Genomic DNA, 13,226 nt, shown 5'->3' on the forward strand with positions numbered 1-13,226 from the left:
GCAGGAAAATTTGAAAAAGTGTTTATGAGACTGGGTATAAATCACAGCTCTCAGGTTTTTCTCCCTTCTTCAATTAAAAGGCTACATTCAGAGCAACCATTTCCCCCATCTACTCTCCCCATCTCCCTCCAGAAATGATAAATCCCACTCCAGCTGTAGACTGGATCCCAGGTGTACCCATATATATTATATATACTAACAGCTACCAATGGGCATAAGGGCCCTTGCACAGTTACTGTGGAAACAAAGGTATCAAATTTCCTGGCTCTTAAGGATCTACCCTCTCAACCCTAATGTGCATTTACCTTGAATAAATCACTTTTGAGCTCTTCAGCCCAGAAACATCCCTCAGCAGAGCGAGAGTGGGCTCACCTTCAGGAGGCTCGATGTAACTCATCCCAGGGGCTGCCTCCAACTCACGCAATCCATGGGTGGGAGCAGGGTACAGGAAGAGAACATCCTCCTGCAGGCACAGATGGACTTGCTCCTGCCCAGCTCAGCTCCAAGGGGCATCAACTGCCCCAAAAAGTACTACAGGTACTGCTTGCACTAAAACCTTCAGCAGCTCTTCTCACTGCCTGGACAACCTGAGCTCTGCTTTGTCTCAGCAGAGTTTGAAAAACTAAAGGCTGAATTTGGCTCTGCAGGAATGGGCAATCATTTACCAGCTACTGAAACAATGCCCAGTCTGGATGGGGATGCAGCAGCATGGAGCCACACAAGACACGAGGCAGTGTCTTGAAGGGAATGTCATCACATCCTGCTAAGGCTCCAGAGGGACAATATGACACTTCCACAAAAACTTCTTCCAGTTCTGGCCGTGACCACACAAGAACCCAAAGATGCTTCAATACAAAGGGCAAATTCAGCCCAGATGTAACCTCAGGGACTTCAGCAGAGCTTGTTGTAGGGCTGAGCTGACCCACCTTGCCTGTATGCAAGCACAGCTGGGAAATTCTCCCTGGGCAGCTGTGAGAGGACCCGCTGCATCCACACAGCTTGTCCCAGGGATGCTGATGCTGTCCTGCAAGAGGCACCTCAGCACCCAGCACAGCATTCCAAACATTCCCAACAGCCGGGTGAGACAGCTGCTGACAGCAGTGGCTTTCAGGGTCTCTAGGGCTGTTGAGCACTGTGTAACTTCCAGTTCACTCCCCAACCCGTTTGCTAAAATTCCCAGCAAACAGCAGGAGACCTGCTCTCGCCTCATGCTTCAGGATCTTTATTTTTATGATGATCTTTGGATCATTTTTAAGGTGCCCCTCCCACCTCACTAACTCAGTGTTTAGCCAAACTACCAGGAGAACAGGAGACTGCTGACCCCTCATTTAAAAAGTGCTTTTGTACTTATAAATCTGGAAAAATACCATTGTCAACCATACAGTCTTCCTACTAAACACTGGCTATGCACACAAACTGATACATTCATAAGCTGAAACATGAAAGGCATCATCAATATACCAGAAAGTGACTCGCTGCAATCCTGTCACCCTCCCCAGCACAAAGACAGGGCCTCTTCCTGCCACAAGCCAAGCCAAAACAAGACCTGGCTCAGATGGGATGTCAAAACGTCAAACTGTACGTACTTAACCTTTGCACTTCCGAAAGAGCAAAAATCCTGTGAAAAGAAATTATTATAATTCTTTTCTTTTTATCTTCTCAAGCACATAGGAAGGAAAGTTTGTACGTTGCTCCCTCAAAAATTTCCCTCATATAACAATGCAGCTCAGCTTTTTTTCTTTTGTTTTTTCTTTGCCATTTTCTAGTTTCTTGAAAAAGCCCTCTCTGCCCTGCCTTCCTGTCTGGCAGGTTGTTCTTTTTGGAAAGGATCCTTCCCCTCCCCAAATCCCACTGTTCCACCTCTCAGCCTGGTCCCTTGGCTAAGCTTAGCTGGACTTTCTCTGCAGACCTTAATCACTGCTCCGAGATTAGCCGGGTTAGGTGTTGCAGACAGATGCAGAGCCCTTCCTCTCCCACACCCAAAATCCCTGCCAAACTCTGGCTTAGGAGTATCATACCGGATCTTGAAATCAAACTCCAGGGTCTTGCATGATAAATCAGAGCATTTGCTAGGCTTGGCTGTACCTCCTCTACTTATGGCGAGTCTGGGGGGGTTAATCTGCCTGACAATTTGACAGCACTTCACCTATAGAAAAAATGTTACTGTATCAGCAATCATTGACAAAAATCATGCTTGTTTTGATGGGAAACAGGAGGAGGTCCTTCAAAAGCTTTGATCACCTCAGGAAAAACTTCCTTGTGACTTTGCTGGCATCCCCATGAATCCTGTCATTTTCCCAGCTAGAGCACCCACCCAAAGAGAGCTGGCCTGGGGCTGCTCTAACCCTTGAAGGAGCAAATATTAAGTAAATAAGTTCAAACTCTCTGCTCTTTATTGCTTCCTTATGATACTTAATGAGCCTGCCTACACTAAGATATCATCCCTGCTCTGTTCCCCAAGCCACACAGTCACAAGAAATATTTGTGTCTGCCTTCCCTCTGTTTTACTGGAGGACTCTCTGAAGGACTGGAGTAGAATAGTGGTATCACAATAGGCTGAAGCTAGAGGTTCAGCTTTCCAGCCCTTACACAGACTCAATGCCCCTCTCATACTCAGTTGGAAAGCTGCAGCTCAAATTTCAGCCTATGTTAAGTCACTGTTCAGCTCTGCTCCTTCAGCAAAAGAGAGGGAAGCCAGAAGAGCCTTTTTCTAAAGCAAAAAACTGTGTGGGGAGAAGGGTGGGGAAAGGAAGCAGAAACACATGGAGATCGTTTTTTCTGCATCACAAGGAGCAATGAAAGGCACAGGCAACTTTTCAAACACGTCAGAATAGCTCAGTGTGATTTGTAACCAAGAGGAAGTTTGAATAAACAGCTCCAACAACAAACATCAACTTTTTTTGGGAAGGAGACAAATAAAGCAGCAATGACCTGCATGGGGACCCTGCTACCACCCTTCTGATTTCTGCAGAGGATTGAGGCACTTACATAATTTTATATCACAGAACCATTGATGTGAACTTCTGACACCAGCATCTCATTAAGGGAAAAGATTCAACATGGGCTTCAACATCAGCATGCTGCTGCCCCATATCACAACCTACATCACATCCCAGCCAGTCCCCCAAACCCAGAGTCAGCACAAGAAGTGCCTGACCCCACACACCACGCTGGCACCCACCCATCTTCCTAAACACACTCAGAACTGGCTGCAACCCACTCGTATGAGTGCAAGGACAGCAGATACAAACGCAGAAAGGCAAGGAGATGAGAGATGTCTTCCTCACTGGTTTTTAGTCAAACTAACAGTGTCCCCTCTTAAGCTTGCCAGACCGGAGCTTAAGGAATCAAAACTTCATTCCTAATTAACACATCATCAGGCCCCACCAGCCAGGGACTTGCCTCCCAAGAGGGGAGCCTGGGCCAGCCTGGATGATGAATGAGAACTCAAGCAGCTGAACTGTTTCAAAGGCTAAACTGGCAACTGCAAGGACAAGCAGGTTTGGAAAGGGAAAGGCATGCAGAAAAAAACAAAATATCCAGCGCAGTCACATTGTTTTCACTATTTAGCACCCCGACCTGCACTGTGTTACTGCTACAGAGCTTTCCCTCCTGTGAAGCATCCTGCAAAGCCCATGGCTACGGGAGCAGCTCCTCCTCTCCCGAAATGCAGCCACTTCTCTGGTGAAAACCTCACAACTGCAAACCACTGGAGGGAAACCCATTCTGCCAGCTTAACCCCAATAAACTTTCATGGGTAAATTAAATTGATCTACCATACTCGGAACATTTACACAAGACCAGTCCTGTTGACTGCAGCATTCTTGCACACCAGTGGCAGCAGTTTCATCTGCTTGCATGACCACTATAAACACTGAAGAGAAAGGTCTGGCATTTGCAAAGATCTGTATTTTGACTGTTCCTTGACACAGCACAATAGGACCAACACATCCACTGCAGTGATACTCACATTTGTTGCAACAGACCTCCCAAACAGACACACCATGCAACATAATTCCTGTCTGCTGGCACCACTCCACACTGTTCAGCTCTGTCTCCCCCTTCAGCCACAAATGCCCCGGCAGAGGCAACAAGCTCCGCTCTATTATTGGAAGACTCAGTGGAGCATAACCCCCACAAGTCAACTGCCTCCCCCATTCAAATACTCCCTCCCTCCCAAGAAAAGTGAGTATTAAAACCCAGCAACTGTCTCCCGTTGGAACCAGATGGCAGGAATAGCTGGAAAGCTTTCAAACACCCTATACACTCAATACTTCAGTGCAACATGAAAGCCCCGTTAAGCAAGTGTGTGCCTGCAGACACACCCCTGCTCAGGGACCACAGCAATGGCAGAAAGTGCTCCATTAACTCCTCTAGTGGCTTAAGTGTCTGTCAACACTCAGGACATTCACACAGCCTGAGCACTGGCCAAACTTTGGTGGCTTTTGCAGTCCTTGAGCTCTCCTGAAGCTATAAATTGCAGCAGGCTGGTATTATAAATAAGGAAAGCTGGAGACTGCAAATTGATTAAGACCATTACTTTGTGTCACATCTAACTCATTTCCAGCTGGCTCGAGTAAAAGGAAAAGCCAGCAGAAACCCCAAGCTCTGACGACACAAAGACAAGTGCAATTCCCCACCCTGTCCAGCTCTGGGGACACATGCAAAGCTTCATAACTCAGTTCCAGCTCACTTACCTCGTCCATTTTTTCTGACGTTGGAGTCTGGTCACCAGGCACCATTTCTTTAGCCTCCGAGGTCTCAATTTTGGAGGTCCTACTCAGCTGATCAATGGGAGTCATGCTGGCCTCCGATGTCCCCCGGGAATTCTGACTCAGAGAAGCTGTCCCAGGGATGGGCTCATCATCATCAGAGTCAGGTAAGGGTGTGGGGCTGATGTCCTCCAAGCCTGTGCTGGAAGGGCGCGAGGAAGGTGTCTGACCCCTGAAACCAGGCTGAGAGTTTGAACCGTATGTTGGGATGGGGGAAAGCTGGGAAGAAGAGGAGGAAATAGGGCTACCTTCCATTCGGATCTCATTATCTGAGTCATGCTCGTTAAGAAAGGGTAATTTTGTTCTCTGCTCTTTTAAGAGCATCTCAATCCTTGAGTCTAAACTGTTATGCTGCATCTCAGTCTCCATGGTGGGGGTGCCAGGGGTCTCACTCCTCTCTGGAGTCTGAGAGAAGGACGCTGTGCTTGGTTCAGGAACAGAGTTCGAGTCGGGCAAGGGCGGAGGCTCCTCCGGTTTCTCCTTCACTGGGACAAAGTCGATGCTTGGGGCAGCGCTGCTTTCCACAACCATCTCGGTGGGAGGCGGTGCAGGTCTCCGGTACTCTGCCTCCCTGGAAGTCTGGGGAAACGGCGGCTGCTCCTCGGATTGGGGAAAAACAGCTGGTGCTTGATAGGGGGAGAAGGCAGATTTATAGCTCGAGGAACTAGAGTGGCTCAGGGGAGGAGTGTGAGAGAACTGAACTGGCTCCTGCTGATGGGATTTGAATGTACTAAACTGATGCTCTGTGCCTCGGAACACCCCCGCCGAGTTGTGCATGTAGTGGTGTCCCGGGCGACGGTTGTATGCATCCGTAAATTTTGTCTCGTGCCTCCTGGGCTTGTACCCACTGTCCTGCCCAAAATGGTACACAGGCGTTGTCTGTCGGCTGGAGTAGGTGGAATCCTGGGAGAACGGCGTCCCCAGGCGCGGGGTGTGGGGTGTTCCTTGGGACTGTGGGGTGAATTGGCTGTAGGAGTTTGGGGTGTCCTGCCGGCAGCTGGAATAGGCTGTGTCATGGGAAAAGGGCGTGCTGCTGTTTGGGGTAACGGAGGAGCCCGCGGAAGAAAGGGAACTGTCCTTCAGGCGCTTCAGGGAGTCCGTCAACTGTAACAACACAAGAGAAAAAACACCTAAACACACACTTCTATAATGATATTTATCTAATCTGTTTGGTTTTCAAAGAAGTTGAGCACCCAGGAGTTCGTGCTAATTGCTGGCAAAAAAATTAAGAGGTTACAGCATCCCTAAAAACACAAACCATTATCCATTGCTAACAGTCCTCTTTGATTTAAAAGAAAAAGTCAGGAAAAGAGTAACTTGTCTGCAAGGGGAGGAAGAAGAAAGAAGATACAAGTTTCCCTTGTAAGCTACCCCCAAGAGCATCAGGTGAACAGGAGACTTCCACACCACTTTCAGCTGGAAGAGTTCCAGTTTCTAGCAACTATGTAATGCTTGTCTAAACTGCAAACAGGGAAGAAAATAAGGAAAGTCTGAGATGTGAAATTGTCAATTTATCTCTTTTTTTGGTGAACAAATCAAAACATACAAATGAGTGAACTGCCAGCCTGCAGCCAAACCTATGCAGCAGACCTGGTCCACCATCCTCCCTAGCACTCCTCCATAACAAGGGAGAAAGCTACACATACAAAAAGTTCTCAACTGCCAGAAAAACACCATTTTAAAGCTTTTCACAAAGTCAAATGCTCAGTGTTACTGATTATGGTGTTTGAAACTGAAACCCTACAAACCTACAGAGCAGCCAAGTAAATGCTCTGCAACTCACTTCACAAGCACGTTCAGGGGATTTCTAGGAGCAGCCCAGCTCCAGCTCAGACTCTGCTGAGTCATAACAGTGCCACACTTATCATCAGCTCCAGAATCAATTTTCCATAATGCAAAGCAGGAGCTCAGTGAGAATCCTCCTGGTAGCAAGAGAGGATGGACAGAGCTCCAGCTGCCAGGATAGTCAACTGGTGAGACCTCTTAAGCACAGGTAGGCAGAGATGTGTAAAATGACCTGCTTGGAACATGCCAGCATCATCAAACTCAAGCTGAACTCTCACCTGCCTGCTATGTTCACACGTCTCACCCACTCAGTAGTGTGGACTTGCTCTCTGTTTGACCCCCTGGACACCATGACCAGAGAGACATCAAGAAAGTTTCTTCCTCAACTGTCCTAAAACTCACAGAAATGAGCAGGAAGCACGTGGTTAGTTCTTAACAACATCCACACTGCTGCACCTTTAGTGTAGATGTGCTGTGGAGTGTTTTTCAGTGGGGTTTGTGTATGGCCTGGAGGCAGGGATTGCAGAACCGTCAGAACTTTGCTGCTCTATATGAGAGGAGGAGCAAATGTCAGGAGTAATTTACTGAACTACAACAGCAAACAAGTTTGTTGGCACATCCTAGTGTCAAAACCATGATGCAAACAGTTAAAAGTTACTCACAAAGCAATAATTTTGGTGGTAATTGGAAAAAAAATCAATTCAGGACAATAATATAACACATGAACACAATATCTAGAGACAGATAAGAGAAAGAATCTTAAGGATAATTACAGCAGGAACTGCTCTGGGTGATACCATCAATTAAGTGATTTGTTGTTAACCCTGAAAAAAAAGAGTAAGAACAAATCTACCCATTTTTATTTGAGATGTGGAAGTAGCAGAAATGAGCAGTCAGGGTCTACTCATAGCAGGGTTCCCAGCAAAATCATTACCTGTCTCCCTCCTGCCTTTAAAAGCACCTTGCTGGGAGGTAAGGAAGAACCAACCTCTTTTATGATTTTGTTAAAAGAATACCAGGGTTTTGCCTTGCTGCTGTTGGGGTGCTTTGGTGGGAGGAGACATTTCTTTTTTTCAGATCAATGGGATTTTCATGTTCCATGTACAGCTATTACCTGTCCTGAGAACACTTGATCACAGAGTTAATTAAATCATTGCATTTTAAGAAGTTGTATGAGTAGAGAGCAGGAAAAATATCTTTTCCAAATCTCTTTCAAATTTGATGCCTTAAAATAATTTCTTAAATAATTTCCTTTACAATGAGGAGCCAAAGTACATTTAGACAAGCCAAAGAGTCTGGTAACTTCACACAAACAGGCTTCCCTTCCCCCTGGCCCTCTCATCCCAGTAGGGTTCGCAGGGAAGCAGGTAATCGTGCAAAGCCACTGAGAGAACTGTGCCCTAAATATCAAGGGACCCCTGGAAGCCCGCAGGAATTCTGTCCACTGCTTTTATTAAAAGCTGATTCCAGCAACTAATTAAGATTCTGGAAAATTGATGCCACTATTGAAGCTCAGACACCTTCCACCTCTTAGCCTTTAAGCAAGGCTGAAGTCCGTGCGTGCTGAGGATTACACGCCGCAGACGCCAGGCCAAATGTACCACTGTAAATCATGCCCCTGACTTCAAGGGAAAAATCTCATCTCAGGGACAGATCTGATCCAGTCCTAACTGCAGGAATTTCTAATGTTAATAGGGCACGTTCTGTTGGTTCTGTAGGCATTTTTCACTCAGAAAGACAAAAAGCATTTCCCGTGCAAAGCAGGCACACACCAGCCATGTGCTCCACATTCCACATACATTTGCTATGGCAATTATGAGCAAGTTCTATTTAAATGTGAATTAGTAACATCCATTGGAACTACAGCAGGACACAAATACACATAAATTAAAAATGTTAAAACACTAATGTTAATGTTTGAGATTTTCTTGGAAGTTTTTCTTTAAGAAAAGTTAAGCACACCTACCTGGAGAGCTTCGTTCCCAGTTGGGGACACATCCTGTTCGGTGCCTACAGGGAGGGTCTGAGGAGTGTAAAGACCATTAACCAGCAGTTCATAGAATCTCATGCGGGTTTCACCTGCACAGACCACAATGCAAGAGCTGATTAAACAGAAAGATCACAATCCATGTAAAAATACACACTCTTGACACTCACATGACCCTGCTACCACTCCCAGCCCACTCCATCCGTGCAAGAGAGGAGCAGTTATCACCTCAGAGCTCGCAGGGATCATTTTATAATAATCTGCTGGGCAAGTGAAGTCACACACTGCCTTCTCCAGCCAAGACAAGGAGGTTTCTAAATCCTTTTTCCTCTTCTCAGCCTCCTTGGCAGCTCTGCTCTTTACCATGCTTTCTGGAGCGCAGCCGTTTCCCTCCTCTCCAAAGTGCCAAGCAAAGCTTGCAGATTTGAGAAGTGAAACTCTCACCCAAGGGAGAAGCCTCTGCCAACACCCAGAGCCACTTCAGAAAGCTCTCCCTACACACCTTGCTCATAAGAACTGCCTGTTACTGATGCAAACACAATGCATGGGAATGCTGAGGACAAAACTGTTGATGCTGTCTTTCCAAAAGGATACCAATGAATCCTTTTTTTTCCCCCTAGTTTAAGGAGAACTCAGTGGCATCCTTCGAAGAATAAAGCCAGAGAAGCAAACTGTCCCATATAGCATTAGTGAGCCTCAGCCTTTTCATTCCTAAAGTCTACAAAGACCCAGTTTCTTAATATTGAATTTTTCATTACTACAAAAACTTAATCCTACTTATTTTGCAGTCTGTAAGAAATCTGTCATCAGCTTCAAAGGCAATAGAATCAGACCCTGAAACTGTCTGAATTTTGCTCTGAGAGATAAAGAATACATAGAAAAATGGACAGACCAGGCACCTGAGGCCAGAAAATTAATTCAGGCAATACCTCCCAAAACCAGGACTACTTTTATGAGAAAGTCCTGTAGGATCAAACCCCAAACTCCCTGTGAATTACCCTGTTCAATTCAAAAACAAAGCAACCCTTAGCACAATTCTGTCCTGAAAAAGACTTATTTATCTTGCACAAATGCTACAGATGAAGTTATTTGGGTATCAAATCTCATTTCACAAAGTCCTGAGCCTCATCCTCAACTATGTAAACTGTTTAAGTTCAACCAAAGTCATGACAAAATAGATCTCTTCACTGCAAGAGTCTGAAGATAAGCTTGAAATATTAACACACACCACCCACACATGACACTACAATGCCACAGATATGGAAGTGTTAGGCTTATTTTCACTTGCTATTTAAAAAAATTATAAAGTAACTGTTACATAGTTCTTCCTGGATCCCAAACATAAAGCAGGAAAAGTTACAATTTCAAACAGGTTTATGAATGTGAAATGATTCCTAGCTATTGCTCTAAGACACGTAATTACTAGTTGTGTCCAGTCTGTAGATGGATAAACTGAGAAGTTTTTTTAAACAACCCTGTCTCAGATGAGGAGCCTGGATTTATTAGCTTCAGATTCCCAGGCCTGTGCTAACACCAGACAGATAAAAATGATACTTTCACTCCTAATATTTATTTTGCTACACTGTGAAAACAAAGTTTTTAACCAACCTTTCACTGCCTTGCAAAGCAGAATACCAGAAAGAAACGGTGAAAATGATACATATATATTTTAAGTATGTCTTAACCTGCTGATGCTATTTTAGGAACACCATTTTTGCTTGATTCTGACAGATTATAGCACACTGACAGTCCTATTCTTTTAGAACGAAAGAGAAGCAACTGTGTGAAAAAATACATTAGGAGCATAAAGCTGGCAAACACAACAGCAATGCAATTTGAAACTGACTTCAGCATTTTCTCCCAGGAAACAGAAGCATAAACCCCCCCTCATTTCCCTGATGTGCTACAAACTTTCTGGAACAGCTGCCTGGTAAAGACTTGCTGCATAGTTTATAAACGGAGGAGAACAAGGAGGAAGGCAGTACAATCAGCTTGTTTAAAATGATCGTCATTAAGATATCCATCACTAACAGAACAGCTTTAGCTTATATTATTAAATCTGCAAATGGTTAATTTGTCCTTAAGTGTGAATTTTACTTTCAAATTTCAAAGCAAGGGAAGGAGCCTGTCTGTAAAAATTATTGACACTAGACTTTCAAAGTATACACATGTAAGGTCAAGCCTGGCTCCCAATAGAAAATATTAAACTGCTACTGTGATTTTTCTTCTAACAGTGGTCAGTAATGTCAATAAACATCCTGTTCTACTCTATCACATGTGGCACACCAACTGCTGTGTTGGTTGTGCACTAAACTGTTGAAACGTTTAAATACAGAACAAAAATATCAGCATTTTTAAGAAAATGGTGTTAGCAATGTCTTTTTCCCAAGAAAGAGTGCAGCAAGCCAGTTTTAAACTAGAAATGCCATCTTTAGAATGTAGAAATACAATTAGCAACTGATCCACACCTCCCCAGTCTTGGACATTTTCTAAAATTCAGGCAGATTTTAGCAAAGCCCTTTCACTAGCATGCTTGGAGGAGAGAGAACAGACCAAATACAATGCCTTCACACTTGCAGAAACTTTACTGGGCTTCTGAAGGCTCGGGAATGGGGCTGGGAGCTGGTTCCTGCAGCACAGGGAGCTGCTGTCGCTTTAAGAGCCAGTCTCACACTTATACACTCGCACACACTGACAAGTGCTGCGTGTGCACTCTGCTGTGCCAGCCCCCAGCCCGCTCTAAGTATCAATGAAATGCCAGGCACGCAGGGGACAGCATCCAGCCCCGCTGCTGCCAGCGGAACCCACAGATTTGGGTCCCACGAACCACCAGGACTTGCCCAAAAATCCCAAGGTTGTAAAACGCAGGTGCCACCGGGTCCCGCAGCCCTGGCAGGTGGCTGAGAGGGACCAGCTCGGGGCAGGGAGACGGGGGACATGAGAGGGCAGCGAGCAGGGACAGGGACGGGCAGGGGAGAGGCAGGGGACAGGCAGGATGGCAGCATTTTGCAAATTACAGGGCTGTCTCTTAGCAACAGACAACACATTTGGCTCCACGTGACTCGCCCAGGCCCCAGACACCAGACCCGCTGCCGGCTCCCTTCGTATTTTTAATCACCAGGTCCCTGCCCTCCGCAACAGCCTCGGTGGTGGGAGTGGGACAGGCAGGGGCTCTGCAACCCCCAAACGCATGAGGCACAAGTGTACCCCCTTACCTTTTGTATCCAGCTCCACGTGGATGATGTTGCCCATGACAGAAGTGTTGTGAAGGTGCTGCACAGCCTCCCGGGCACCCTTGACAGTGGCAAAGATGACTTTGGCAATGCCCAGGTGCTTCTTGTTCTTGGGGTTGTAAAGAATCTCCACCTCTTCCACTTCGCCGTATTTCTTGCACATGTCGGCCAAAAAGTTTTCACGGATGTTGTCGTTCAGCTTGGCAAAGGTGACCTGCTTGGGAGGCACTGGCCCCACGTAAAATTCATCAATCTGGAAACGGGCACAAGGTGGGGAACGATAAAAATAATCGGCATTGTTAATGAGTGTGGGGGAGGGGCCTAAGGATGGCACGGGAGGGAGGGGGTTAAAGCATCCTGCAAACTTTGGGGGGGAAAAAAAGCCTCCAAGGCTCTGGGTGAACCTCGGAGCTGAGCAGAGGCTCTGCCGCTGCAGCCATTCATGGGAACCGGCTCCTTTCTGGGCTACAAAGATGCATTTTGAGCAGTACTGTCAGCGGAGAGCCCCCCCACTGCCCCCCGCCCCAGCTCCAAAACCTTCAAGTGATCTCGTTAGACAGATACATTGATTTCTTGTTATCCTCATAGGAGAAGATTACTGTTACACAGTTTGCTAAATAACAATGTTAATAGAAATATGACTGTCATTTAAACGGTCCATTAAACTATTTGGAACTCAGGCTTCACTCCCAGATAAACAAGTCTACACCAAAAGTCAGGGCAGTACCTTGAATTTGGGGACAGACAGCTCCAACTCCTTAGTTTTGGTCCATATTCGCCCTATTCTGGGATCCCTGACACAATCCACAGGAGCGATCCCCGAGTTCTGGGAGACCGAGGAGGAGGAGAGAAAACACAGAAACAGCAATAACAAGACTTAAAATTTAAGACAAAAATAAAAGAAAAAATAAACCCCGAGAAAGCACGGGGTGTCTCAAGGGAAGGGGAAAGCGCACACACACACACATACACACACGTGTCAAATTGCAATACTGCTGGGAAATGCACACAGATTGGAAACACAGAAAAAAGCCGCAGGTTTGGGCTCCTGACAGTTGAATACACAGTGTCAGGTGGCTGTAACTTTGGTGGCTGTGCGTGTCCCCCACCAGACCCCCCCTCCCACACACATGTGCTACGGTGGGGATTACCACGACCCGGAGGGACCCCCGGCTCCCAAAACGCCGGTAAGACAGAGGCTGCCGGGGGGGAGACACGACACAATGGGGGAAACCCGGGAGCCCCCCACTCACAGGCATGCTGAAATGTTGCCCATCGTAACGGTAGAGTTTGTGCTGTCCTTTTTTCAGAGCCGGGTCAATAATCAACTTGTAACTTCTCCAATGGTGATTTCTTTTCTCGACAGAAGTGCTGGCTTGCGTGCTGTTCTCCATTCCGTTGATCCAACCTGAACGCGGGGGGGGGGGGGGGGGGAAGAGAGAAAGGGGG

At 46.3% G+C, this 13,226-nt stretch overlaps 1 protein-coding gene across 1 annotated transcript in view; it reads right to left on the minus strand.

Moving 5' to 3' along the window:
• Positions 1-13,226, minus strand: part of SETD1B (SET domain containing 1B, histone lysine methyltransferase) — a 43,611-nt gene that overhangs the window by 29,033 nt on the left and 1,352 nt on the right. Inside the window, exons 2-6 of the mRNA XM_041489167.1 lie at positions 13,031-13,185; positions 12,505-12,603; positions 11,760-12,030; positions 8,524-8,636; positions 4,698-5,876 (exon numbers count right to left, since the gene is read on the minus strand). Of these exons, the coding sequence (XP_041345101.1) occupies positions 4,698-5,876; positions 8,524-8,636; positions 11,760-12,030; positions 12,505-12,603; positions 13,031-13,185 (1,817 nt within the window). The remainder of the gene's footprint in view (positions 1-4,697; positions 5,877-8,523; positions 8,637-11,759; positions 12,031-12,504; positions 12,604-13,030; positions 13,186-13,226) is intronic.

The sequence above is a fragment of the Pyrgilauda ruficollis genome, unplaced genomic scaffold (genome assembly GCF_017590135.1).
Source record: "Pyrgilauda ruficollis isolate IOZ18807 unplaced genomic scaffold, ASM1759013v1 scaffold9, whole genome shotgun sequence".
NCBI classification, from domain to species: Eukaryota; Metazoa; Chordata; class Aves; order Passeriformes; family Passeridae; genus Pyrgilauda; species Pyrgilauda ruficollis.